General features: G+C 42.4%; 1 protein-coding gene across 3 annotated transcripts in view; it reads left to right on the top strand.

Moving 5' to 3' along the window:
- The window catches only part of piezo1 (piezo type mechanosensitive ion channel component 1 (Er blood group)), an 87522-nt gene that overhangs the window by 29829 nt on the left and 33146 nt on the right, over positions 1 to 24547 (top strand). For all 3 annotated transcript variants that reach the window (XM_086260126.1, XM_086260125.1, XM_086260123.1), the window contains exons 5-25: positions 2710 to 2956; positions 3666 to 3879; positions 6603 to 6774; positions 7490 to 7588; positions 8586 to 8652; positions 10076 to 10185; positions 10262 to 10341; positions 10825 to 11005; positions 12262 to 12367; positions 12974 to 13155; positions 13311 to 13459; positions 14830 to 14988; positions 15316 to 15419; positions 15818 to 15984; positions 17371 to 17547; positions 17911 to 18036; positions 18907 to 19107; positions 19317 to 19521; positions 21460 to 21564; positions 22708 to 22864; positions 24077 to 24320. In XM_086260126.1, coding sequence (XP_086116252.1) covers positions 2710 to 2956; positions 3666 to 3879; positions 6603 to 6774; positions 7490 to 7588; positions 8586 to 8652; positions 10076 to 10185; positions 10262 to 10341; positions 10825 to 11005; positions 12262 to 12367; positions 12974 to 13155; positions 13311 to 13459; positions 14830 to 14988; positions 15316 to 15419; positions 15818 to 15984; positions 17371 to 17547; positions 17911 to 18036; positions 18907 to 19107; positions 19317 to 19521; positions 21460 to 21564; positions 22708 to 22864; positions 24077 to 24320 — 3252 coding nt within the window. The remainder of the gene's footprint in view (positions 1 to 2709; positions 2957 to 3665; positions 3880 to 6602; positions 6775 to 7489; positions 7589 to 8585; positions 8653 to 10075; positions 10186 to 10261; positions 10342 to 10824; positions 11006 to 12261; positions 12368 to 12973; positions 13156 to 13310; positions 13460 to 14829; positions 14989 to 15315; positions 15420 to 15817; positions 15985 to 17370; positions 17548 to 17910; positions 18037 to 18906; positions 19108 to 19316; positions 19522 to 21459; positions 21565 to 22707; positions 22865 to 24076; positions 24321 to 24547) is intronic.

Below are 24547 nucleotides of genomic sequence, written 5' to 3'. Positions count from 1 at the left end.
TAGGGGAGACAGAGCAACTAAAGAAGACAGAGACCTAAGCCATAAGACAGAACTCAAAGAAACCAAAAACTAGACAGTATAAATAATATCATAAACTCAAAAACCCTGGGTCGACGACCCAGGCATCCTAACAGAGACAGCTTTCAATTCTTTATATGTTGCTAGAAAAATGGGTAATGGGTACAGCAATTTATCAAAACATTGTCAAACATACAAACAAATACAGCAGATAAGGCAAAGACGAGGGGTGTGCAATTCTTACTACCTGGAACGTCAATATTTGGTATGACCACCTTGATTCTACAGCACAGGCAGTTTTCTTATCATTTATTCTATTTCTGAAGTCTACTTAAACTTTATTTTTTTCTATAACTATAATTATTTTCCAGCCAGTCAGAATTTTTGCACACTGAGAGCAGATGTGTGATCTGAGCGACAGGGGCTGTTATTGTGTGTGTGGATGGATAATAGCCAACACTGAAATTCATTTCTTGCACACAGAAATGAATTTTGTTTGCACAAATTAAACTTTTCTTCTCAAAATACAGCATTTGTTCTTGCAAATTATTTACTGCGCTCAGAATAGAGGCACAAAAATAACGCCACAGTTTTTGAGTTTTCAAGTAAAATCTTACAAATCTAAGGGGGGACATCTCATTGTTGATCTCATTGTTGATCTCATTGTTGCTCACTAACAACTCAGTGTCCCAGAGGTTTAACTGACTTGATGCTGTGCTCTGAATACATGTTCCTTTCATCTTATTGAGAAGTGTAACACATGTTGTAAATACATAATCTTACTAGCAAGGACTACTTTCTTCTTTGAGAACAATAAGCCTTAAATCACTGGTGATCTGAAAAAAAAAAAGCCTAATTAAAAGAAGGCTGGCTTCTACAGAGGAGGATTAAGGTCTCTGGAAAAAGTCAGAATTCTGACTTTAATCTGAGAATTCTGGAAAAGAAGAAAAAAACAGTGGCCCTAATCCTCTTCCGTAGCTTTCAGGTCTGGGGGCAGGGAAGAACTGGAAAGTGCAGAACGGGCTGCGGGTGAATTCACAGAAATGCAAGAATTCCTACAGAAGGAAGCTCGAGGGCAAACTCGAGCAGAACAACAGGAGGGATGGGTGGAGTGAAGAAAATCACTGGGTTTAAGGTGACAGATGGACAGCCATCACTGCAGTGGGCAGCCTGGAGGGGGTGAAGAGCCATTCATTCAACAGGTTTAGGTTCAGCTCTCTGCTACACACTTGTTTGGGTGCAGTGCAGGAGCGTCTCACAGTGCCATCTCCAGTCCCGATCATCTCGATGCCTCAGATCTTCACTACAGGTCATGCCATCTACAGAAACACTCTAATAATTCTGCAGTGGTTACATGTATTAATTAAGAACAGGGGGAGGAGTGGATGGTTTAGTGAGGTGGTGTGGGAGAAATCACCTGCTTCTGAATGTGAATAGGGGGGCTCTGGGAGGACAGTCCATACCCGAGAGTGTGTGTTTTTTCAGGAATGCTGTGTTTGGGACCAATGTCATGTTGAAAAATAAGCTGACATGACAGCATCATGTCAGATGCTTTCCACATGGCATTGCAGGTTGGATCAAAATATGATGGTACTTGAAATTGAGCCTCAAACCATGACGGCGCCTCCACCATGTTTTACAGATGGCTGTAGACTCACTGTTGGATCTCTCCTGACCAACCATAACAATTTGAACCAAACTTTTTAAATGTGTATTCATCAATCCATCAGACTTGTTGCCACTGATTTTCACCTGGTTCTTCTGTGATTGGCGTAACTCTGCCTATTGTTTTCGTTTCCTTCCTTAAACTCCTAAGACCCGAACTCTTTCACGCCATGCAATTTTAAATCTCTTTGCGATTTGGGCTGATTCGGACCCGATGAATGAAAAAACAAAGAATCATCTTTTTACCTGATGTCGTTTCTGGTGATGTTGTGCAAAACTCTTTATTTGTTGTCTGAACACAGCAGCATTTTTCCTGAGTACAAAAACAAAAAGAGAAACAACAGTTGTGCCCCTTTGAGCAATATAGCTAATTTGAGGTGCTGCTAACAGTTGCAGGAAGACGTAACAAAGTAAAAAAAAGTAAAAGATTTCTGAACGTCGCATAAAACATGAAAACTTTCGGTCCAAAGCTGCTACTTCAAACATGGGAACATGTTCACATTGTGGTCTAACAACCTGAAATGTGATGTCCACATTTAAGAGGTTAAGAATTCCTTCCTTTTTACCCAGACCATTTCTCTGAGACTTCAGTGAACAGTACACGAGTTTCAGATACTGTTCATCTACTGCAGTTTTTATTTTTTAGGCCTCACACCTTTACTTTTGCCGTATGTTTGTCCACTTGCCACATATTGTTACAACGCACCAGGTCAAGATATGAAAGATGCGTTCTTTTGTAAGCAGCCGATGTCTAAAGAAAACCTCTGAAATGCACCCAGAAAGCATTACAAAACATCATGAAATAAGGATTGGCTCAAGACTTTTTGCACAGTAATATATATTCAGATTTCGACATTTATTTCATCAGATTTTTACATCAGTAGATAATCACACAGTGAGCTGAGAATGTGTCCGCAGAAATAAAGTGTAGGATATTAGCTCCAGCACTACTCCTGTAACCGAAGGAATCCTCTGGGTGATGTAATTTACAAAGCATGTCTTTCTTTTCATTCCTACACATCATAGCTAGAACATAATTCAACAGACGACACAGAAGACGTTGGGGATGATGATAACAGTGACTGTGATGATGATAATGAAGAAGAGGCAACAGGAGAGGAAGATGAAGAAGAGAGGTCATTAGCTGGTGATGCTGATGAGGTTTCCACAGTAACCAGAGCCAAGCAGTTGGCTGAGCAGCTGAAGGCTACAGCCCAGAAAGTTCTGCGGGACCTGGGGAGGATCTTGGCGATTAGCCTGCTGGGTCTTGCTGGTGAGATCTTAGTGTTGTTTTTTGTTACTTTTTATTACCCCCTCATCTGTAAAAGGCCAATGGGGTGTTGTCGTCACCCTGCTGTGCGAGCAGGCTACGCGGACACCCAAGTTTGTGGACACGATAACTCGAGAATGAAGGGACGTAGATTTCAAATTGATACCATAGGTGCAGGTACCAGAATAATACTTGCGGCAGTAATACTTACTGCCGCAAGTATTATTATCTTTTTGCCTGTCTCAAATAGCAAGAAAAAAGATTGACAGGAGATTTGGAAAAACAGGGAAAATAAGAATAAATGTCGAAATGCTCAAGAAAGAACTGAAAGCAAAAACGCAGCCGAAATACGACTGATGTCTTTTACATGACGACATTTTGTTTGTTTGCCCAGACAAAAGCTGCAAGTTGGTTTTGCTTCATTGTAACGTAAAAAAATCAAAATTCTAAAGGAAATCCACGTCATCTCATGAAATTCTCGTTCATCAACATAGTCAAACGGTGAAAATCTCCATCATAAATGACCAAATCACCCTCTGACTCATGACAAAGATTCATCTGGATTTGCGTAAAAGTTGCTCTTTAAGAAATATTGTGTTTTTCCTTTAAGACACAAAGGAGCATAAAACTTTTATCAGGCCCACTTTGTTTGTACTTCATTTTCTGGACCTTTGTGTGCACTGCATATAAACCTCTGACCTTTTCTTTATAGGGATCACACTGCCATCTGCCTTCTCAGCCATTTACTTCCTGCTTTTCATTGGTATTTGCACTTGGTGGGCATGTCATCTTCCCATCAGCCACCTGGGTTTCAATGCGCTGTGTGTGATGGTGGGCTTCTTCACTGCTGGCCATATGGTGTGTCTGTATTTATACCAGAGTCTGCTGGCCCAGGCCCTGTTCCCCCCACAAAGCCTGTGGGCCAGGTAAGTCTTCATAATAACAGATTATATGCATATGCAGAATTGCAGGGGACAGCGACCCTTTGGTTGCATCATTTCATACCGTGCATGGTTATTCAGCAGATTTCAACAGAAATAGATGCCACATGACCGCAGGCAAAAGTGCTATTTCATCAGTGTTGCAGGACATGTAACTTGGGGGAAAAGAAACTCCAGTTGACATGACGAAACCTCTGGCAGTGCCAGTTTTTGGCCTGATTATTAAAGGCCGTGTATACGTCTTGATACAGTTGGGTCAATAATTTATTGCACAAACAGATTTGTAAGAGTGGATTTTACTGTCGAGATATAACTGAAGTGCAGACTTTCTAATCTAAACAAATAAAAATATTTGAATTCGTTGTTTAACAGTTTATTTGGGTTTCAGCTCAACACTGGTCTCTCTCCGGTGCGGTCGAATCACTTTGAGCCTCACATTTAAAAAGAAATTCCCTGTCGGCCTTTTGTCCAGTTATTTTTGAGCCTCTGATATTTTTGAGCCTCTGTTTAAAGCAGCTTTAATTCCTCAACAGATAATCCAGAATTTGGGTTAAATCCCTTAAATTAGAGCTGAAAGGCCACACTTGGCTCACGATTTACAGATTTACAGAGGAACAAGACAACGTTTTGCCGTTGGTTTTAACATTTGAGTAATAAAGACCCCATCTTTGTGGTGAAGTGACTGTGAGAGGCCAGTATTTAAACACATATAATTCAGCCTACAACAACAAAAATGTCATTTGCTGTGCCTTCATGCCTGTAAACCCTCCTTAATTGTATCAGTACACATATCTGTGGCTATGAAATTTCTCTTTCGGGTCAACTATTCAAGTTTACTGACGAGAAACGAAATGAACGCAGTGTGACTGTGCTGGCATGAGAGGCATGAGTGGAATGAGCCTCCACTGGGATTTACGGTCTCTCTTCTTCTCAGTTTCTTCCTCATGACGTCACGGCCCTCTTGGCAGGTTTCTGTATCGGTATCACTTAGCCAGCTGTTCATCAGTCAGCCTAGTCGACGTTTACCCAGCAAACATACTCCACTGTCATAAAACTGAGTCTGTGTCTCTTTAGTGAAGCTGACGGGAAAATAGTCAAATGTTCAATGTAGATAATGTAGATGTGTGATTATTATTATTAGTACTTTAAAAGAACTCTTAGCCTTTTTGATATTACTGTGCCATGTCCCAGGTGTCAGCTGATCCTAAGCTTCACACTTTGTTTGATCACGTTGGAACATGTTTGGTATCATCAACATAAAGATGAGTTCAACTCTGAGCTGTGATAAAAAAAAATGATTAGAATTGTGATGAAGGCACAGCTATGGAAGCCCGTTTCCGCCACTAAATAAAAACAAAACAGCTAGTATGCATAACTCGAAATTTCGAGTTATTTTCTTGAAATTTAGACTTACTTTTCTCGAAATTTCGAGAAAATAACTCGAAATTTCGAGTTAGCTCTGCCAATCAAAAATATGTGTGAATGAGGTCGCTTTCTTGTTACCCGGAAGCATATGGCGCAGAGGAACGCGCATTCAAAAACGGATCCCAACAAATTGGCGCTTTGGCGAGTACGTTTGCTGATAGTAACACCGTGTGATTCAGCTAATAACAGGGATTTCATCATTTGTGAAGCCAGGCTGAAAACACTCAGCAATCTGTGCAACTGGATGTAATACCGCTTAGCTGTAGCATTTGTAGCTGACGCTTCAGCTTCTGCGTAACGAGGAAATCATGTCAAATTTCGAGTTACTTTGAGTTAATATGTCGAAATTTTGAGAAAATAACTCGGAATTTTGAGTTATGGATCCTTTTTTTTTAGTGGCGGAAACAGGCTTCCATACACAGCTGTTGCATATGACTGAAGTGTGTCTGTAACGTGGATGGTGACAGAAATAATACGATTCTGTTCCTTCAATTTGTTTACTGCATGTAACACAGGTCATGCAAATCTGTGACCCAACGTACTTGTATATTGAAAGACACGTTTCCAACTTAAAACCCCCAAACAAACAAACAACCCCCCAAAAAACGTGTACTAGTGTATCCCACCAAAGATTTGAAAAAGCTTTCTTCTTTTGTCATTCAATTCAAAAAGGTTATTCATTGTTCAGTACACATTTTGAGTTCGTGCTTGTTCAGTGCACACAAACACAATCATAGGAAAGACTGCTCATTGGATTGTTGAGATGATGACTCGCCGAGCCACAGACGCACATTGCTGGAACAAAGCATATCAATGGAAAGTTGACTGGAAGTGAGACTCCTGAGACGACAGTCAAGAAAACCCACCGAGAACCCTGCAGGGAATCTATTGTTGTTGTCAAGAGGAGAGGTCAAGGGTCGGACTCGAACTCCGGCCACTGTGTTCTAACCATGTAGTACGTGGTGGCCGCTCACGCTAAACCAGCACCTGTGAGAAGCTGCGTGCATGATTTTAGTGAGCTGTAAGCTGTAATCATCAAAGTTAAAACAAAAGAACATCTGAAATACTTCCCTTGCAAACTTTACTGAATTGCCTGATGCTAATCGTACTTTAGCATTGTGGCTACGACTCTACATCTTTGCTTTGCTATGTCTATGGTGCCGGATTTTCACTGATCACACCTGATCATAATGTTCTAGATCCTGACACTTGGTCACAACAGTATTAGTAAATCAATTAACACAGGTCTATTCCTCGATTTCTTTCTCTTTTTTTCTGCCTAGACTCTTTGGTCTGAAGGACATCATCATACCAGGAAACTGCACCCTGCCCTATGACCTCAATCTGAACAGCAGTCATGACTGGCCAGTTTATGTCAACCCAGGAATCCTCTTTTTGCTCTATACTACCATAGTGACTGTTCTCAGAACAGGACGTCACGGAGGCTCTAACGCGGTATCTCCTCACTCACTCTTTTTATATTATAACATACAGTGGGGCAAAAAAGTATTTAGTCAGCCACCGATTGTGCAAGTTCCCCCCACCTAAAATGATGACAGAGGTCAGTAATTTGCACCAGAGGTACACTTCAACTGTGAGAGCCAGAGATTTTCCTTGTTTGAGGTGACCAAATACTTATTTTCCACCCTGATTTACCAATAAATTCTTTACAAATCCTACCATGTGGATTCATGGATTTTTTTTCCACATTCTGTCTCTCACAGTTGAAGTGTACCTCTGGTGCACATTACTGACCTCTGTCATCATTTTAGGTGGGGGGAACTTGCACAATCGGTGGCTGACTAAATACTTTTTTGCCCCACTGTATCTTTATATTCTCTTAGTACTGAATGTGCCCCCACTGGCTTTTCTTTGATAAAGTATTTAAACATAATGGAAAGCTTTGTTATCGTATCAAATCTCACATACTGAAACAGTGTTTATACAAAAACCCAAACATATTGATATTCAAAATATAAAAACAAACATAATAAAAATAACTCTTTTATTGAAAATATTTTTTACGTTAGGGAGACGTAGGAGAGCAAAGAGGCCCAGGTGGGTTTAACATGGCACAGACTCTGCAGCTGATGCACTTTTGTAGCTGCCACGTGACTTTTGAAAAACTGTATCTTCTGAAATCTTCTGAGGGCTTGTTCTTTTTCTGCAGGAAAAGCAGCAACAGGAGAAAAGACGCGAGAGGAAAGAAGAGCTGGTGGAATTACAGCCTTGGAATGAACAAAAAGACGACTATGAAGACGACACACAGGTAGATCATTTCTATTGGCTGTACAAAAGGCTCTATTTGGATTTATTGCCTACGGCTGATATTTAAATAGAGATTCTTCTTCTCTTCTGTGTTTTTATATCGTACTAAAGAAATGCTTGTCTATCTTCACTATATATCCAATTCAGTTTCAGTTGTATAGACCCAAAATTACAACAGCAGTCGCCTCAGGGTGCTTTATGTTGTAAGGTGTAAAATATATTGTAATGGAGTTCCACAGGGTTCAGTGCTGGGACCAGTTCAGTTTACATTATGCATGCTTCTCCTAGGCAGTATCATTAGTAGGTATAGCATCCATTTTTACTTCTGTGCAGATGACAAACTGAGGTTCTTGTACTTGGCTCCAAAAATTCGTAGAAATACAGTGTCTAACCAGATTGTTACCCTGGATGCCATTACTTTGGCCTCCGCTAACACTGTGGAGTCATTTTTGACCAGGACATGTCCTTGTTAAATCTGGGACTAGTTTCTTCGATTTTTGTACAACATCTCTAAAATTAGAAACACCTTATCTCAGAGTGATGCTTAAAACCCCAGTTCATGCATTTATTACTGTTAGACTGGACTATTGTAATTCATTATTATCAGGATGTCCTAAAAGCCTTCAGTTGATCCAAAATGCTGCAGTAGCCTATCTCCCTGATCAAGCACTGCTAACTTACTTGTGGTTCCTAGGATCAAACTTTCCTTTTTGCTAAAGCATATAGCTGAGGCTGGATCAGGTGACCCTGAATCCTCCCTTAGTTACACTGCAATATGTTAAGGCTACTGGGGGCTTCCCATGATGCACTGGGTGTTTCTTCTTACTCATACCAGTATCGACCGTGCTGCTCTTTGTGCTGACATCCAGATAGGGCTGGAACTATTTAATATTTAAAACTGTCATATACCCTCCACATAAGTACAAATAAACATCTGTGTGTGTGTGTGTGTGTGTGTGTGTGTGTGTGTGTGTGTGTGTGTGTGTTCTGTGTTTCAGGTCGTACTCTTGTCTGTACCAACAGAAAGCGGAGGGACTGTGACCGAAGACAGTCAGCCCTATCTCGGTACCAGCTGCTATTTTTCACAGAAATGACTAACCAGTATAAGTCACCCAGTATGAAAGTGTGTCAGAAAAGAATCAAACAGTGGACAGCCGTTATAGGCCTGACTGGAGGACATCGATCCGACAGTCTGAAGTGAATCATTTATGATGTAGCGCACAAAAGTGAACGATATTCTGTGGACATCACTGACTTTTTCAGCTTAATTGAAAAACAACATTTAATTGTCTTTGAGGACGTACACATAGAGTATACTCAAACCAAGAAACGAGTTTTAATGGATGAAAAACATGTCACTTATAAGTACACCCAACAGTTATCTGGGATCAGGGGTCTCAGGTTTGGTGCCAGTGAATATCACCCCCTTATGACCTCAGCCATACATAAATGACCATAAGTCCTGTGACTGAGATACTTGCTTCCTGCAGCTCTAGCATAACTCAGTCTAACACGAAGGACCCCAGACTCAGCCAGAAAGCTGCCATCATGGCAGGTTTACATTTACAACATGCTCACACGAGTGCGCTGGTCCGTGCAGCCAAACAGTGTCTGACTTTTCAGCACGGCTTCACCTCTACGTGTCCACTGAAACAGGAGGCAAAACCACACAATTACTGTCAAAGGTGTGCTGACCAGCCTCCACTGGCACTGCCCCCTGAACCCACCCCTCCCCTGCAGCTGATCCTCAGACCACATCCCGCCACATACCCACGTCCCCCAACTTAGGCAGGGGAGCCATCGAGCTTCTGCTAGTTGCCCTTGGTTTAATCCAATGTCATAGAAAAAAGAGCAGTGCCTGAGCGGTTCAGGGGCATGGTATAAGCACCATATTACCTGCCCCGCATCCATCATCCGGCAGTCCAGACGAAGGTGCCCCGGTTACCCACATTTCTAACTTTCCTGCCCTGGCACTTGTGCAGCTCCCGGTGAACGGGATACAGCATCCGTAGCCACCGGGACCTACTGGGAAATGGGACTGGCTGGCTCTTCCCTGCTGGCTGCTTGGGCTCTCGCAGGGACCCTGGTGCTTTCAGGCGATCCTTTACCAGGATTACAGCCTGTTTCTCTCCAGGTGTTTTTGAGTGGCTGCTGCCTGCTCCCGGTGGATCACTGTGAGCTCCACCACCATCGTGGTTAGCACCTCCACCGGTCGAGGCTGTCGCAGGCCTCACACTGATGCACTGGCGAACTCAGGTTTCAGTGATGCTTTGACACCCAGATTTTAGGAGCTGGGGATTAAGTCTCTGAACTTCTAATTGGTAGACAACCTGTCCACCTCCTCCACGTCCTCCTCCTCCTCCTGTCCACCTCCTGAGCCACAGCTGCCTCTAGAGCTGTAATATTGTAGTTTCTCGTTTTACCTCAACAAATGGTTGTTGGAGGTCTAACGCAACATTGTGAACATGGATATGATTCTTTTCTTTAGGTGCAGAGGCGAATGTGGCCTGCAGTGGGAAACGGGGTGAAAGCCCATTCTTCCTGCTGGGAAGAGTGGTCATGCAGCAGAGTTACGTCTGTGCTCTCATAGCAATGATGGTAACCATGAAGTTCTGTTCAGACTCGTTTCAGCAGCAGCGTCACAGACTTTCACACACAGTCACTTTGTGTCCAGGTTTGGAGCATCACATACCACAGCTGGTTAACCTTTGTGCTGCTGCTGTGGGCGTGTCTCATTTGGATCCTGCGTGCGAGGTACTGTTACCACACGTTTGTTACACATCTGTGACAGAACAAGTCAAGCGTCTGCTGCCTGGTTATTGTGTGTAAACATGTTCATTGATACTTCTTAAATATTTATTAATGTAACACCTGTAACACCCTCTAGAGGTTAAAGAACTCAATACTTACTTAATCCTGACGGTGCATCTGTCAGACCCTGATGAAGACTTGGATCGGTCTTAATCAGGTCTGGTTGCTTCCAAGAATGCATTTTTATATAAATTGATCCCAAACAGAGTGCCTCAGCAGCTCCTCTTTGATATATTAAAAAAATCATTGATTGTGGATTTTGCTAATAATAACTGATCATTAAGAAGAATACAGATATTGTAGGGAAAAAATACATCACACAACAATAATTATTAATTGCAGTGTTTTTTAACTGTTGTGCATTTAAAATTGTTTCCCAGTATTTTAATAGTCTGATTGAGTTGGGGGCGGGGTCTGTGTTTTCAGGCGACATGCAGCCACATTGTGCTCGCCATTCATCCTGCTCTACGGCTTGGCTCTGTGCTGTCTGCAGTACGTCTGGGCCATGGAGCTTCAACCTGAGCTGCCCACCACAGTGGGAACCATGAGCCTCGGACAGCTAGGACTGAATAGAACCCAGTACCCCTGCCTCAGACTGGGAGCTATGGTAAGAAGAGAGCATATGTGACATGATAACGAAGTTATGAAATTGTGACGGATTGTAACATTCAGCAGGATGTTTACCCATAAATATGTGTTTGGCTTTACTTATTGGTCTGTACAGCTCCTAGAAGGTTAAACTGTCCAGTTCTCACCATGTGCTCTCGAACAACAACAACAACAATAGCAGAGCTGGTTTCTCAGATCATTTCTACATCAGATACTCACTGATGTTGGTCAGAGGCTGAATGTGCAAGAACTGCATCTCGTGTTCCACAGCACGAGGGCCTTCACCACTAATTCTTAACCTGACTTGATCTAGTAATTATAAAAGTCCACACAGTGAAACAGAATAAAGACACGACTAACAACAGATGAAGGATGAAAACAGCTTCATCACTTTGACAGCAAGTGTGCTGCAAATGCAACACGTGTAACATTAACAGCTTGGACGCTGCAGCTCCGCTTGTGTCTGTTTATTCTACCACAGAAACCTTTGAGCACAGTGATGCACAGAAACACTGCAAACATGAACAAAAACATCAGTGTTGGAGGGAACACAACACAGTAACACAGACAGACGTACTGCTGCTTAGCCAAGAGCCAGCTGTTGGTAAATAAGCTGAAATATGACATTTAGCTTTGAGTTGGATAATATTTCTAATCGAATCTGAAGGCGCTCGAGGGAATCGCCAAACAGTCCGGAGACGTGTCAGCCAGTAGCTTTGGCTGCTTTCTCACCACAGAGCTGACGTTTCATGACTAACCTGGTTTGGTGACTGGACGTTGTGTTGAGCACATTCAGCCCCTCCTTGGGCAAAATACTGAACCCCTTCATTGATCAGAGTGTGACAGAAAATACTTAGGGTATAGACTACAGTGATGTATGAATGTGTGTGTCCGTGCATGAGTGAGGCTGGTAGCAAACAGCACTTTGGAGTCTCAACATTGTTTTCCTTTCAGTGCCCAGCATTGGGCAAAGTAACACGGATCATCCCGTTGTTGTTGTGCAGCTTGGCTCATTTTTGTCTGTTTGGTTACGTTGTGTGTAGTTACTGCACAGACCGTTGTTCTCTTTCACTGCTTTGTCTCGTGTGTATTTGGTTTTATTGTTGATTTGCTGGATGCTCAACAATGATGTTTTGCATGAATTTGCAAAGTAAAATCTCGCTGCTGGTTGCGTTTGTACTTTTGTGTATTCTGCGTGTCTTAAAACTGAACTTGTGGTCTTCATGTTCGTCTTCTTTCCCTCTGTCTCTCCAGCTTTTATTTACCTTAACCTTTTGGCTGTTAGTACGTCAGTCAGTGAAGGAAAACTTCAGCAGGAAAAGGAAAATAGCCACACCACTACAGGAAGTCACTACAGGAGGTCAGAATCACACACACAACTTCACACTGACCTGCTGAATAAATGAAATGATTTAGGTTTGTTTTCATATCAGTGATTAGATGTTAAAAATTCTGGTAAAATAAGATGTACTGTGTTTATCCCAGAGTTGGGAAATTCCTTTATTGCAGTCCTTAATTATTAAGTGAAACACATCAAAAATACAACAAATAGCTCAAATAGGTAGAATCGTACAATGTGACAGAACAAATGTCATAAAAAAGTTAAAAACAAAACATTGATTCAAACTGGATCCTGATAATCAACGATGGATTACCACTAAAAGTAACAGACACACCCCGACATCACAAACACTCCAGTTCCTCTGGCAGTCTGAGTGAGGTCTCGATCATTCAGAATGTTCATTTTCCAGCACTGTGTGTGGGAGGTTATGCATTTCCATCAAGCAGAATACTGCAGTATACTACGACACCACCGATGTCTCTCTTAGCTTTTCATGTAGCCGCAGCTCTGCAGCCGTCTCCTCTGACAGGTCCCGTTCAGCCCGTGTGGCGGCAGCGTGGCTCTCCATCGTTACTGTGCTGTACACCTAACCTCGGTTTCTTCCCAACGTCTCGTCCTTATTAGACGAGGAGGCTGGTAATGAATCTGTGCTGAAGGTTCTGGGAGGCATGGTGATGAGCTGCTATGCCAAATACTGGATCTATGTCTGTGGAGGGATGTTCATCATGGTGTCCTTTGCTGGAAAACTTGTTGCATACAAGATCATCTACATGCTGCTGTTCCTGCTCTGCATGTGCCTTTATCAGGTATGCACACATGTCGTAGACATCATCATGCCAAATAAATGGCTTCTGGCCCTTTTGTGTTAAACTGTGTTAAAACGCCTCCTCGAATGTTTCGTATGTCATAATAAGTAATTTTAAAAATCTCTTTTAACTCGTAACTTGTTCCTATTTTTCAGGTTTACTATTCTCTGTGGAGGCGCCTGCTGAAGCTCTTCTGGTGGCTCGTTGTGGCCTACACCATGCTTGTGCTGATTTCCATCTACACTTACCAGTTTGAAGACTTCCCTGGATACTGGAGGAACTTGACTGGTTTCACAGAAGTACAGTACGTGCTTTAACTAAAGCTTTTTTAATCCTGTCTGCACCGTTTACCTGCCTGTGTGTGTATATATGTGTATATATGTGTATATATATATGTGTATATATGTATATATATATACAGAGGGATAACGAGGGAATGAGACACAGAAGGGGAGCAATCAGGCTGGACGAGACAGAGACGCAAAACTAGAAACACTCACATGAGGCATGGACCTACAAAGTAAAACAGGAAACACACTGACTGAATTCTAAACATGCAAACTTAACAGCAACAGGGGAGACATAACATGGAACACAGGGAAGCCATATGACAAAGCCAAAGAGCAAAACCTAAGATAACCATAACAGATCTAGGGAAACACGAAACAGTACCACAAAGGACTCAAAACATAAACCATGATATAAAAACACGAGATCTCTCCAAAATGAAACAGGAAACATGAGAGGCAGACATGACAACATAAGACAACAGACATGAAACACACGAAGGGCAAGGGAGACTTCACAGGGGTTGAAAACACAAGAGGGAACTAATAAGCAAATGAACATAGGAGACCTGATGAGCTTAACATACTATAAACATCAAAATGAACTAAAACTCAAAACACTGGGTCCTAAGACCCAGGATTGTGACAGGGATGGATTAGCTCAGCGAAGGAGACGTTCTCACTAACACAGATTTAGACAGATTTGTGGACAACATATGGAAGTGATGGATCTTTAGTGTAGTAGAAAATGTTTCAGAGCTTTGAGTTCAGCTCATGAAAAACGGGAGCAAAAACAAAAGTGTTGTGATTATATTTTTGTTCAGTGTTTATACATATATATATAAAACGTGTGAATTTTGATCTTATGTACTGTATATAATAAATAAGCATGAAATCCAGAAAGCTAAACAACATGAGGTGGTTTGTTTACGAGCACGATCTAAGTCAAAGTTGTAATTGATACGTGCTTAAATTTACACAAAATGTCAGAAATCATGAAACATTTTTGGTAAAAATGTTTCATGATTTCTGGGGTGTGTTGGGCCATTTTTGACACAAAACAGAAGAAACAAAACTTTCTGTCCACGTCGCTGTCTCTGTCACTCCCAAAACTTTACCCTCTTCCTAAGCAACCACAGCTCATGATTTTTTATTGGTCGATATGCTACATTTTTCCACCAATAGGAAAGGGCTGGCATTTCTTTTCTTCTTTTTTTTGCACTGTACTTAGAAAATGCTTTTTCCCCGTTTCTTCCCGCATGAAACGTGACGATAGTATTCAGCAAACCCTCTAACACGCACCCTCATTCCACTTCCAGAGTGTAGCAATCAACCACAACCTGTGCTGAAATCTGAAATGCCCACGGTGTTGCTCTGTCATCCTCAGGCTGGCAGCGATCGGCCTGGAGACCTTTGCTCTGTCTGAACTCTTCACTAGCATTCTGATCCCCGGCTTCTTCCTGCTGGCCTGTATCCTACAGCTGCACTACTTTCACAAGCCGTTCATGAGAATCACTGACCTGGAGCAGATCACGCCCATACACAGGTAACACCTCCTGCTGCTGCTCATGACATGTAACGCTGTCACGTCTTAAGAAGCTACCCAAGTTCGTTTTTACGTCCTGTGTGGAGTTGCTGGGCTGGACAGCTCTGTCCTCGTGCTGGAACGGTTAAACATTTGAACCTGGTTTTAAATATTTAGAAAATGTAGAAATGATCAGAGGACCCACAAACAGCTTCGTTGTCCCTGAAATAAGTTGGGTTTTCATTCAGTTGTTGGTCACGCTTGGTTTTTACATGGAGTGACACCCACCACCACCTGTGTTGCGTTATAAAGAAAGGTGATGTTTGTGCTTTGGTCTAATCTTCTCAGAAAAAAGCGCAGCGGCAGGGCAGACCAGACTGTCTCTGCTGAGGTGCAAACGAACCATGACGAGGACCTTGTTGCAAACGCTGATGATGACTCTGAAGATGAAGGTAAAACAAAACCTTCAGGTTTCTTATAATTATGTAAAAGTTGCTTTCTAATATCATATAGAACTATGAGGCTGTTACATCTGAAGAGACAGCAACCGACTGCTAATTGATCATCGGGTTTATTAAGCTGTTTGTCCTTGAATGGGTCACTGGTCCCATTCATTCTGTCTTACTGGTGTTGATGTTCCAGAGCTTCTCGTCATTAGCTCCTCTCTCTTACTCGCAGCGGTCCTGAGGTTTGAGATTACACTGTGTGCCTGTCCAAGAGAATCAAATCCTAAACATTCCCATTAAATCAGAGGACTGAGCAGGCAGACTGGATGCACTGGAAATATACCTTTTAATTTAAGAAGTCATCCCAGTCAGACTCACAGATGTTTGTCTGATTTCTTCATTAGTGGAGCTGATGCCTAGTAAATGGGGTCTGGTGATGGACAGGTTACTGGATCTTTCCAGAAGATTCTCTGACATTCTCACCACAATTCAAGAGTTTCTCTGGAGGCTTCTGGAGCGTCACATCCTCAAGATGGTGGCCTTCTTCGCTGTATGGGTCGCCCTCGAAGAGGTACGGCAACGACTGAAGCATCAAGTTATTGTGTTGTATCTTTATTTTGAACATGTTACAACAACAACACAGAAAAAAGAGACAAACAAACAAAGGAAAACAAAACAGTAATAATTATAAATCACCTGCATGTTTAAAAAGCAGCAGGATGAGCTTATTTAATCCCGCCCCTGCTCTTCTTCCTGTTTATGGCCTATCATCATTACAAATATACTGAGACATACATAAGCATGCTTGTGCAGCCGCACACACTCTTATACACACATCCCTGTAGTGGGCGATCCACCCGGTCCAGCCCTCCCTCCTCTCTGTACAACTGGTTCATGCTGGGACGTTGCTCCGGTTCTTCACTCCACTCAGAGAGGCAAACACCTCGTAGTGTTGGACGGATACAGGGATGTTTGAAATTGAATTCCCACATGCATTATCCAAGCATGATGAGGAATATTCACCCAGCTGCACAAACTGTTTCCTGTCAGTAAATCCTTTTTCACTCAGCCCCCGATCCCATACTGCTCCAGTTTATTAATAACATGTCGTGATTGATTGCATCAAATGCCTTCTAGTTATCGAGGAATAATCCGGCTGCATACTGTTTCTGATCTATAGCATTTATGATCTCCTCGATTTATTCGATTAACGGCAGTGATGATGTTTTGATCTGAGGCCACACTGACTGTCAGAGTCGGTTCTGTTTCTCTGAGATTAGATATTAGCTGTCACTGTCCCATATCCTCCACTGCAGATGATGAATGTAGAACCACAGCGGCCTGTAAAAGTTAGCAGTGAACTCACCAACAAGGAGACATTACTTGGCTTCAAAAGGCGTCATTCAGCATTTCATACAAAACCCTCACGCTGGTCTCAAATCTAAGAGGACCATTTATGCTCGAGTTCACAGTTCAAACCTGTACTGAGATGTCACGCGTGTCAGACATTTATCTGGGCTAAGACTCGGCTAAACTTCTGAACACAAACCCAAATTTTACATAAGCTCTCAAAAAACACACATCCAGCTGCTACACACATGTGACGTTGTTGTTAGTGGTTCATGTAACCGCTACACGGTCTGTACATGCGTTCCCACATGCACGCACAGCACACCTACACTCAGTAATGCAGCTGATCTTTACAGACGCATATTTGCAGGTGAATCTCACATTTTTAATAACGGATAAAGTTTATCTGTCAGGAAGATCAAAGTGACAGCAGGAGCTTCTAAATGCTTAACACTCTTTCCTCTGGATATATGTACGCATAGCAAAGTCAGCTCGTTATATGACGTTGGTGATGATGACGGTGAGAAAGACAATGACAACAAATGTTAAGAAACTGTCCCGATTAGGGGAAAGCATACCTGTTAAAGTGCTGTCTCTCTCTCTGTAGCCATCCGTGATGAATCTGGTCCTGGTTGTCCTCTGGTCTCTGGCGATGCCTTATGACCGTTTCAGATCCATGGCGTCCTGCCTGTCCACAGTTTGGGTGTGCGTCATCATTGTGTGCAAGATGTTGTACCAGCTCAGTGTTGTTGACCCTGACGACTACTCCCGTAACTGTACCATGGTGAGACTCTGCTTTACTGCAGGCGTGCAAAGCCAGTAGGAGAGAAGCGGCTGCATGGTTTGGTTAATACCTGAGACGAGCATGCGTTTGTGCTGAGCCTGTGTTTATGCAGTCAGTTCAAGGAACAAAAAAGAAAGTGGCCGGGGTCACAGACTGGGCTGAAAATGAGCTGAAAGTCTGGTTATGTTCCCAACTGTGACTTCCGGAACATCTCAGTAGTGTTTTATAAATCCGGTGAGATCAGAATAATAATTTTATTACTAATAATTTTAGAGAACTTCTTGTTGTTTGACTGCTCTTGTAGAATAATCATTATCAGCACTGGAGTGAGAAAGTGTTTGTGATCCATCTTTTCTTTTACAGCCTCTTGCAAATGAAACCAACCTGTTACCAGAGGAAATGAAAAACTCTTCCTTGTATAAGGAACCAGTGGATCCCGCCAAATGGTTTGGCATTAGGAAAGATGCTACAGCACTCGGATACAGCAAGGTATATTCATTTCACTTCAAATAATGCAGATGAATTAAACGTGTAGTATAAACACTAATAATGGCATTTAAGTCAAAGCCACTTGGCTCTGTGATGTGTTTGACAGCAGTGTGACCCGCGTAGCACTCTCAGAGTGAGGCCTTTGTTTCTCTTTGTTTAACTTGTACTGTCCAGCAGGATCATTGTACCTGCAGGGTGTCAGCAGCCCGGTGCACAGCTTCTGTGCACTTCTATCACTTACTTCATTAACACAGGTAGCTCAGAATCTAAGATGACTAATGCTTTGTGTTTCTCTGCACATGGTACATGTCAGCTGTTGCTCATAGACTCAGGCTTTAAAGGAGGAGTCACCCACTTCTCTGTGGATAAATCCTTCGCTGCACCTGCGTCCTAGTCCTCAAGTCCTCAGAGTTCCTGGCAATTTCTAACAAAAGACTTCAACCTTGTATTTAATATAAACATATGTGTGCTTCTTCAGAGAGAAACATTTGCATTTTCCCTTTGATAGATTTTGTTAGCGCCCTCATGTTTGAGCCACACATTTGTATTGCTGTCGGTAGAATCTTCATAATTAGTTTTTTACCAGTTTGTGCCTGAGAGTTGCACCTCTGCGTGCAGGCGAGTCCACCCTAGCTTAAAGCTTTACATATCACATTTGAGGTTTATTACAGTCAGCGGTGGCATGAATGCATTGTAGCAGATTGCATGCAGGTGGCTGTTTAATCAAAAGGAATTGCAGACACACGTACACACGTACAATTAGATGTTCTGTTTTACTCTGTGCATCTTACAGTGTACGTGGTTATCACCCAACTGTTATGAAATTTTGGTGAAAGCCTAATCTGATTGTTTCCTAATGCTTTTTTGCAGAACCATTTAATTGTGCTGATGTTGTTGGTTTTTGAGGCAACAGTGTATCGACACCAGGCTCACCATTACCGACAACTCCAGCGTTCCCCGCCCGTCATCCCGGCGCTCTTTCCTGGCGCCACAAGAGACACTTCAGACCAGGGCCTCATATCCTGCTTCAAGTATCTGCTTAACTACACTTTCTACAAATTTGGATTAGAGGTAGTTAAGAAAAGAATCTCTTACTGCACAAATGTGGGCTTTGGATCAGAGTATATCAGTGACAGCTGTGCATTTTGCAGGGAATCCTTTCTATTGTATACTGTAATATTTGTTTTATTTTATTCTAAAGAAGATAAGTTAAATATAGCGTTCCAGCGCATCAGTGTCGTTTTTAGTCTTAATTTTTAAATATCTGCTCTTTTTTAAAGATTTGCTTCCTGATGACTGTGAATGTGATTGGACAGAGGATGAATTTTTTAGTGATAATCCACGGCTGTTGGTTAGTAGCAATCTTAGTGAGGCGGAGGCGGGCAGCTATTGCAAGGATCTGGCCAAAATACTGTCTCTTCCTGTCCATCATCATGATCTACCAGTATCTGCTGTGTGTGGGCATACCGCCAGCTCTCTGCATAGGTGAGTTTTAAAAGCCTTCGATTTTAAAATAAATTAGATGTCAGAAATGTGTAATACATGAATAAAGTATATTCTTGCATATTTCCACACTAGATAAATATTAGTAATACAATATGTATGTTTTATTATGATAAATCTGTGGATGAAGATGCTCACGTTGCATCTTTTTGTTGCATCTTTGCCCATATCAAATCATCCAACTTATTTTGAGACGATGGAATCAGGAGTTGTAGACCTAACAGTCTCCACATGTGTGACTACTTCTCACATGTCTGAAAGAGAGCCCACACATGCCAAGAAGCAATCCACCCTGAACCAGCAGCGTTTAATAGAGAACCATGTCTTTGGAGATGCTCAATCTTTCTCCAATCGTTCTCTCAGGATTGCAGATTCACCCAGTGAACAAATCCAACAATACGTCCATGTCTTCTACAAAACCAAGCACTGTGTGCTCTATTCACTTCCCTTTAGCTCGTATCCCTGGATAACGACTTTGTGGTTTATATCAATGGATGCAGTGCCGTATCTTTACATTTATAACGGTAATTATTTAGGAAGCACTGTGCTGTTCTTGAAAACAAGACTGCATGATGATAAGCATCTTGAAGTAAGTTGATCTGGCACTATATAAAAAAAAATGTAATTGTATATGTTAATAATGAATGTTAATAACAGTTCAGCCTCCAACCTAAAAGCCTAACAGAAAAGAGCTTTACTGGCCCATGTACAGTTTTATTACGCTGCAAAAAAGCTTTTATTTTGAAATATTTCAGTTTTATTAATATCTACTTAAGCCTTAAAATAAATTGGGTCTCATACACCCCATGTCCCCCTTTAGATGCAGCCCTGCTGGTTGCAGATATTGCTGGTTCTGTGCGCTTCCTCAGGTGGGGGCTCCCAGTTTGCACTGGAATTGTTTGCAGCAGAGTCTGACTTGGTGGGAAGGAGAATTAGCAGTCTTAGGGCAGGGGTGGGCAATCTCAGTCCACGAGGGCCGGTGTCCCTGCAGGTTTTAGATGTGTCCTTGAACCAACACAGCTGATTTAAATGGCTAAATTAGCTCCTCAACATGTCCTGAAGTTCTCCAGAGGCCTGGTAACGAACTAATCATGTGATTCAGGTGTGTTGACCCAAGATGAGATCTAATACCTGCAGGACACCGGCCCTCAAGGCCTGAGATTGCCCACCCCTGCCTTAGGACCATGGTCCTCAGACTGGGAGGTGCATCATCCATGATGCAGACACTGTAGCAGTCCAGTCCAAACAGAGCTGAGTATAAAACCAGGCTGATCTTTGTCCCTACACTCACCTATGGTCATGAGCTCTGGGTAATGACTACATTAATGAGACTGTGTATACAGGCTTTGGAAATTATATCTCTCTCAAGGGTGGATGGGCTCAGTCTTAGAGGTAGGGTGAATCATTCGGGAGGGTACTTAAAGTAGAGTCACTACTCCTCCACATGGAAAGGTTGTGGTGGTTCCTTCATCTGATTGGGATGGTTTCTGGGAGCCTCCTGGATGTAGTTTTCCAGGAATGTCCTACCAGGAGCAACCCCCCCCCCCAAACAAAAACCCAGGACACACTGGAGAGATTATATCACCTGGCTGACCTGAGAGCACATTGGTGTTCCCGCTGATGGGGGGCGGTCTGGGCTTTTCTGCTGTACAGCCCGGATGAACAGTAGTGGATGGATGTGCTGTTTGTCTGAATTAGCTGAGGCCGCTCGTATTTCAGCTAGTAGTTTTATAGATGTGTGGAATGTCTGAGAAATGCAGGCGTGTGCGGACTGTCTCCATTTCACTTGTTTTATTTAAATTATGGCCGATTACAAAAGGTCGGTCTTATGTGTCAGTCGGGCACTTTTCAGAGAGGATGTTTACACATGTTTCTATAAATACTACTGTATGTCTCTGCTTTTGTGTGTGCTTGTTGTAGACTACCCATGGAGATGGAAGAGTCCAGTGTTGATGAACTCAGCTCTCATTAAATGGATCTATCTGCCTGATTTTTATACTGTTCCAAACTCCAGAAATCTCATAGGTTAGTCTGTGTGCTTGGTCACTCCATCCATGAGTGAACAAAGCAAACCTTTGTGTCACTGCCACTCCCACAGTGTGGAGTGTGCATATTCTAATGGAGTGCACTTCAGAGTTTGTATGGATTATTATTGGAAATTGTCACAAAAGAGCAGTTTTTATTACACTAAAAGGCATATTTGTGCTGGTTATGTTTGTCGTCTCACAGTTGTTCCAATAACTTCTGCATATTGTTAATGTTTATGACACTATTTACACAATTGTGTGTTAATATAATAATATATGTAGACAAATTCTGCTCTTTATAGTATAAAATCCAGAGCGCTCAGTAGAACAAGTACATTTGACTGTAATGTGTAGTCAGAGTTCACAGTTAACATATTGTCATGTTGTAGTCAAAGGAGCTTGCAAAGGAAAGCGTCTGGACTTCTTTAAGTTGCTTGAAGACGTTTCACCTCTCATCAGAGAAGCTTCTTCAGTTCTAAGGTCAAATGGTGGAGAGTCCCAGATATAAACCTAGTGGGAGTTTCCCCCCACAGAGGGACGAAAGGATAAAGGACACACTTTCGAGGATGCCAATGTTCACATTTTGGACAGAGAGGACAGATGGTTTGAAAGAGGAGTGAAAGAAGCCATCTATGTCCACTGTGAGCGACCATCTTTGAACAGAGGCGGGGCTTACGACACCAACTCTCTGCCATCTATAATCCAGTTTTGAGATCCCTTCCCAGACGCCTTAACGCCCACTCACATCCTGGGCCATCTGACCTCAGGAATTCGCATGATAAGGTGGGGCCAGGTTTCACAATGAACTCACCCGAAACTCTGGCTGATTGGGACCCACGCCCAGTTTCCCACCTTGGCTCAGGCGATTAGAGGATCATCAGGGGTCCTTTTGTCCCTCTGTGGGGGGAAACTCCCACTAGGTTTATATCTGGGACTCTCCACCATTTGACCTTAGAACTGAAGAAGCTTCTCGGATGAGAGGTGAAACGTCTTCAAGCAACTTAAAGAAGTCCAGAGGCTTTTCTTTGCAAACTCCTTGGACTTCACAGACGTTGTCATGTATAGTTTTGTGTGTATTCCAGTTACTAAGAATTCAGTGCTGCAGGTGAAAATCATTGCGTTATGTTGTGTGCGCCCACAGCGGACTTTGTGCTGCTGATGTGTGCATCTCAGCAGTGGAAGGTGTTTGAGTGTGAGCACGTGGAGGAGTGGATGGTTCTCGCAGGAGAGAACACAGATGAACCAGAACCAATGGAAGGTCGATTGTTTAACCCTGCACCTAATTTCATGAATTGCAGGTAAATATCATAAAGTCTATACGTCTATATTTTCAGTCATTTCAAATTTAACCTGCTTTGGGTGATTGGAGTGATGACACAAACAGCTTGACAGCGTGGGAAAGTGGGAGTGATAAAGCTTAGATTTAGCTGTCAGCTCCCAGCAGTGGACAGATGTGAGGCCATAGAGCGTGCTTATTGAACTCTAAGCTTCATTTATGCAAACACTGTTTCAGGGAAGGAAAATAACCACATGGAGCTGAGTTCATATTGTAGATACTGTATAGAAACAACAGAAATCCCAGTGAAATCACTTATTTGTGCAATTTAAAGCCAATGAGATCAATGATCAATATTGAGATAGTATTGGAGAAAATGGAGCCCCCTTGTGGGCTCAGGTGGTAGAGCAGGTCATCCACTAACTGGAAGGTTGGTGGTTCAATCCCTGGCTGCGCCTGTCTGCATGCCAGATATCCTTCAGCAAGATGCAACCGCAGGCTGCTCTTCGATGCATCCATCACAGTATGAATGTGTGTGAATGAGGCATGATGCATGAAGCCCTTTAAGTTAGTTAGTTAGTAGAAAGTTACAAGATGAGAAGCAGTCCATTCACCCTTAGAACAGAAATTCTGCTGAGGCTGTGACCTGTAGAGGGTCAGCCCAGTACCACAGCAAACTGTGTGACAGTGCAGCCACAGTTTTGTTAGTTAGGAGCAAATTAGAAAAAAAGGGGATATTCTTGGAAAACGAAAAGGTAAAGTTTTTATTTATTTCCTTCCACATTTTCCCATATTTGCAAAATACTATTATTATTATCCGTTCATCCACCCGTTCTCTTTCGCGTATGCTTATTGGGGGGGCAGCTAGCCTATACCAGCCATCGTATGGTGAGAGTGGAAATTGTGGACTTGACGTATGTAACAGTATGAATAACTTTGCTTTTGACATTTTGTGATGAAAGCTTTAATGTGATGTTGTAAAAGGACACTTAATCCTTACTTTAACTCTCTGACAGATGGCCTCACACATTACCTTCATGATTTTCTAGCACATGGAAGAAGTGGTTGTAAGACTGTGCACTGCAGCCTGACCTGCCTGTTCTCGATCTAAATCTGAAGAAAAAATGGATTTTACTCATAGTTTGTCTTGCTCTCCTTCTCCATCTCACTACAGGAGCAGCTCTGTCATTCAAATATGTATTTTATGATTTGTTTTCTCTTTTTCCTCTTGTAGGAGTTACCTGGACATGGCGAAGGTTTTGGTGTTTCGCCACTTCTTCTGGTTTGTGTTGTCGGTGGTCTTTATCACAGGGTCGACTCGCATATCTGTGTTTGGACTGGGCTACCTGCTTGCTTGCTTCTTTTTTCTGTTGTTTGGAACGCAGCTATTGGGCAAACCATCCAGAACTCGCCTCAACCTGTGGGACTGTCTCATCATCTATAATGTGGCAGTCATCATATCTAAAAATCTCTTATCTGTGAGTATAACATCTATAGTTTGGTGATGAAATATATTTTACGTTTACATCCACAACTAAGCAACAATGTGTTGTCCTGCTTCACGTATGTCAGGGGTGCTCAATCCCGGTCCTCGAGAGCTACCGTCCTGCAGCTTTTAGATGCATCCCTACTCCAACACAGCTGAATCAAATGAATGGCTTGTTATCAGGCCTTTGCCAAACACGATGGCATGCTGAAGAGGTAA

Source organism: Aulonocara sp. 'chitande type north' Nkhata Bay, linkage group LG13, assembly GCF_057382095.1.
Source record: "Aulonocara sp. 'chitande type north' Nkhata Bay isolate Kocher_YH1m ecotype deep benthic linkage group LG13, A_spYH_male_GT1.1, whole genome shotgun sequence".
NCBI classification, from domain to species: domain Eukaryota; kingdom Metazoa; phylum Chordata; class Actinopteri; order Cichliformes; family Cichlidae; genus Aulonocara; species Aulonocara sp. 'chitande type north' Nkhata Bay.
The sequence above is the reverse complement of the archived record's forward strand: the minus strand, read 5'-3'. Positions and strand labels throughout refer to the sequence as shown.